Genomic DNA, 4,018 nt, shown 5'->3' on the forward strand with positions numbered 1-4,018 from the left:
CAAAAACCAACTGGGCAAGAAACCAACTGGGCAAAAACCAACTGGGCCAAAAACCAACTGGGCCAAGAACAAATTGGGCCAAAGACCCAACAGACACGAACAGACACGATCGGAGACAATACCGAGCTCATATTGGCGACCATCGAGAGACGCCTTTAAGCTGTAAAGTGAGTTGAGGGGATGTCGCTCGCACGGCAGCTCGCGACTTGACTTGGTCGCACGAAGATCCGACGTCGATCTCTCCCCGCTTTTGTTTGTTGTTGAAGTGAGGAGAGTATTTGTGATCGACTGGTGGACCTCCCGATAAGGATAGACTCTAGTTCCATATTGTCAAGTATGTTCGATCGACTCATCTGGGCGCAACGTGGAATAGGATAAAGATCGTCGTCAGAAAATTAAATTGTATTCGCATAATCCCAGCTGCTTCCTTTCAAAATCAACTAGTCTCTTTCTTTTCTATAATTATCACCAGCTCGATGAGAAATGGAATCCACTTCGGGCGTTACGAGTCAGAGAGGTCAGGAGAAATTGGCCCACGATGGCCATCTCTTTGTCAAAGCATACGTCCTGAAGAGCGGCTTGCAGTCTTGGCGGTGTATGTACAAAACCGCACCGATTCCATGCAAGGCGAGAGCTTATACTCTGATGAGTACGCGGGAAGTTATCCGCACAAGTGGCATCCACTCTGATCCGCCAGATCCCTCAGGTGTAGAGGTCGCCAAAATCACCTCGACGATCAAACGACGTTGCGAAGAAACAAGTGAGGCACCTTCCTCCTTGATTAACACGGCTTTGGTCACAGCGACGACGGCTACGCTCGGTCGCATGAATCGACCCCAGTCGATTTCTCGTCTCATCAATCGTCATCGGAACGCCCGCTCTGCGGCTCCATCGAATCCGGACTCTCGCGGTTCCATTGTCATACCCGAAGCGTACAGGATCTATGAGGCGAGCCGGGCGTTTCTGAAAATTTCCTGGTGGCGGACAGCGGCGTCGGAGATCCGAATCGGATCTTGGTATTCGGCAGAGAATCGTCGAGCTCCTGGATCGGCCTCGTCGACAAATTGTATGTCAATGGAACTTTCAGTCTCGCGCCGCCGCAATTCTCACAGGTCTCTATTGGTCGATTCCAGAATGATCGAATGTCTTATTGAAACAATTTCAAGCTCCTGATTATTGAAACTCGGATTCAATTGACAGGTGTTCGTAGTTCTGGCCGAGCGGGCTCAGTGCGTTGTGCCCGTCGCCTACGCGTTGCTCCCAGACCAAAGCAGCCGAATCGTACACTCGGATGCTGAATCTCTTGAAAGAGGCTTGGCCGGCCCTCTGTCCCGCCAGCGTGGTCATGGACTACGAGCGGCCATGATGATTGCGGTCAGGGCTTGCTTCCCGCCCGAAACACGCATTCAGGGATGCTTCTTCCACTTGGTGAAGAACATCAAACTACGCGTAGCTCAGGAAGGTCTTTGGAGTCGCTATACCAACGATGACGACTTCGCACTGAAAGCCCGAATGATAGCTGCTTTGGCATTCGTTCCGCCGTCAGAGTTAGATAATGCAGTCGCGGAGCTTTCGCCTGTATTGCCGGAAGAGTTGATTCCAGTTCTCAACTATTTCGAGGACATTTACATAGGGCGTATGAACCGGATCCGAGCCGACGGTACCGTAGACCGGAGAACACCGCAGTTCCCGGTCGAGATGTGGTCAGTATACCAGAGAACGCTCGACGGAGAAGCCCGCACGAATAACTATGCGGAGGCGGCACATCGCAGACTCCAGGTTGAATTCGGGATACAGCATCCGACAATTTGGAAGTTCATCGACGGGCTTAAGAAAGTCCAAAAAGGCCGTGACCTACAAGTCGAATCATTCGTAGCCGGCGGTGCTCCTCCAACAAAAAGGACCAAGTACGTTCGTGCAGACGAGCGAATCCTGGGAGTGGTCGAGCGTGCCGAACATCTACAGCATGTAGAATACCTCCGAGGCATAGCTCACAATTTCCTCATGGACGCGTAGTTTCGCTCCCCAGTCCTCAACAGCAAGCGAACTACCACCACGGTCGTTGGTAGTTTTCGCGCAATAAAACTGGGTCGCTGGGCGAGCGAATAACCGAAGGGCCGAGAAAGACAGAGCGCTCACATGATGGCACAAAAGAGTCAAGTGTCACAGCGATTGATTTAAAGAAGACAAAACATGAGTTTTTAATTTAGGTAAAGATCACCCCTTTTTCCGAATTCCTAATCATAGTTTCCGAACAGAGGGCATTTCCAATCGAAACCTATTTCCCGGTCCGATTCAGTCTTGCCCAGTTGGTTTTGGCCCAGTTGGTTTTGGCCCAGTTCGTTCATTTGCCCAGTTGGTTTTGGCCCAGTTGGCTCATTTGCCCAGTTGATTTTGGCCCAGTTGGTTTTTGGCCCAGTTGGTTTTTGGCCCAGTTGTCCGTGTCCGACAATTAATGATGAAGAAGAATTTTCATGCCCTTATACGAAACTTCAATTCATCGTTGGCCATGGCCTCTATGGGCGGCAACATAGAATTTCCGCAAGGACGTGGTCCGTATTGTTTCAGACTCCACGGTCAAGTTTACCACAATATCGGGTCACTTATTCCTGCGCCGGGCGAGCCCCGCACATTTGGTCAAATATACATCCTGGACACAGCGGAAGCAACAAACCATAGAATTTCTCTGTCGCAGAATCAGGGATGCAATCCCTCCATTGTTGACGCTTTGGGTAATTCCTGTCTTCGAACAATCCTTACGCGAAGTCGTTCAGAATGATGGCCGACGTAGAGCGCGCCTCCCGACAGCGAACTAGGTAGCCGTCATATATGTTGGAGAGGATGGCGACGTCCCCGAAGAAAGATCTCTGATTATTCATGATAAGAGTGGAGAAATTCATAGTACCTCGCATTTGGACAAACGTTGTGATCCTCTGACTTAACCGCTTTTTCCCGACTGGAGAAGACGGCTGGCACCCGCTTTCGAACGATACAGAAGGAAAACGAATTACTCAGAAACAGTATCATTTTTTTCTGCCCTCCATCCGATAATCATTCAACCCTATTTCACACGGTTGTAAACTATTCCAACAATTCGCTGTAGATTCCTACGTCAAGATCGAGCAGAATCGTCTGAACTACTTGTACTGTTTAGCAATTTTAATAATTCCACCGCCTCACTCGAGCAGACCTCGTAACTAATAACAAAACCCAGATATTAACCAAGAATCAGTGAAACCCAAGAAGAAATGTAAATGTTGATATAATACGTAGTTCATTGCTCCGTTCTTCTGTAGTGCGAATCCTGGATAGGTGGACTATAGGCCATTGCCCTGTAGATTTTCCGTGGAATGGCCATGTCAATGACTCCATGAACTTCTGTACCGGTCTACGTTACCCTCTCTGTGTCTGTCACCTCTAGACTATATAAGCTGAGTCTGTTCAATAAAGAATACTCTGACCGTAGCCTTCTACGAAGACCCTCCTCTTTGTTCAGTCTGGCTCCCTCATTACTACATCTTCGATCCAAAGCAACCGTCGCCCAATTGAGCTCAGTGGTCTAAATTTCCAACAGTAAACCCCAGCCATACTGGATTTTCGCACTAGAATATCAGAAAAAACACAATATACACGATATAGAAACCCTCAAAATTGTGACAGACGAACCATGGCGAAAGATGACCGAAGAGGAAAGAAGGCCATACAGAGAGAAAGCCCGACAACAACGCGGCCAAATCGAACCCCAGCCATGTCCTACCACCCGCTAAAATCTCTAATTCGAACGTTTTTTCTTGCTGAGCCTAATAACAAAACCCAGATATATAATGGTGTTTTTTATTTAGGTTATAACAAGTAATAATATTGGGATGGCCAAAAACAGCCCAACTATCCCACACCAGGCAGTCCGTCCGAGAAAGGAAGGGAGCCCTGTACTGCGGCCGCGTTCCCTCGCTGAACCTCAATCGCCATACGCTGCAGCAGGAACTCCGTAGCTCGTGTGTCTCCCGATTCTGTCTCG

General features: G+C 48.9%; 1 protein-coding gene across 1 annotated transcript; it reads left to right on the plus strand.

The window, feature by feature from the left end:
• The first annotated feature begins 483 nt into the window (after positions 1 to 483).
• Positions 484 to 2,016, plus strand: LOC108864036 (uncharacterized). The gene is made up of 2 exons (XM_018638906.1): positions 484 to 948; positions 1,201 to 2,016. Exons 1-2 carry the CDS (start codon positions 484 to 486, stop codon positions 2,014 to 2,016), a joined length of 1,281 nt encoding a protein of 426 aa, XP_018494422.1.
• Positions 2,017 to 4,018: the final 2,002 nt, after the last annotated feature.

Source organism: Galendromus occidentalis, unplaced genomic scaffold (genome assembly GCF_000255335.2).
Source record: "Galendromus occidentalis unplaced genomic scaffold, Mocc_1.1 scf7180000075551, whole genome shotgun sequence".
NCBI lineage: Eukaryota > Metazoa > Arthropoda > Arachnida > Mesostigmata > Phytoseiidae > Galendromus > Galendromus occidentalis.

What these genes read in the sequence shown, in the direction of transcription:
- LOC108864036 (XM_018638906.1), top strand. Translation starts at nt 484, where the DNA reads ATGGAATCCACTTCGGGCGTTACGAGTCAGAGAGGTCAGGAGAAATTG. An exon ending in AAGCGTACAGGATCTATGAG is followed by an intron (nt 949 to 1,200) that starts GCGAGCCGGGCG and finishes TTCAATTGACAG; the next exon opens with GTGTTCGTAGTTCTGGCCGA.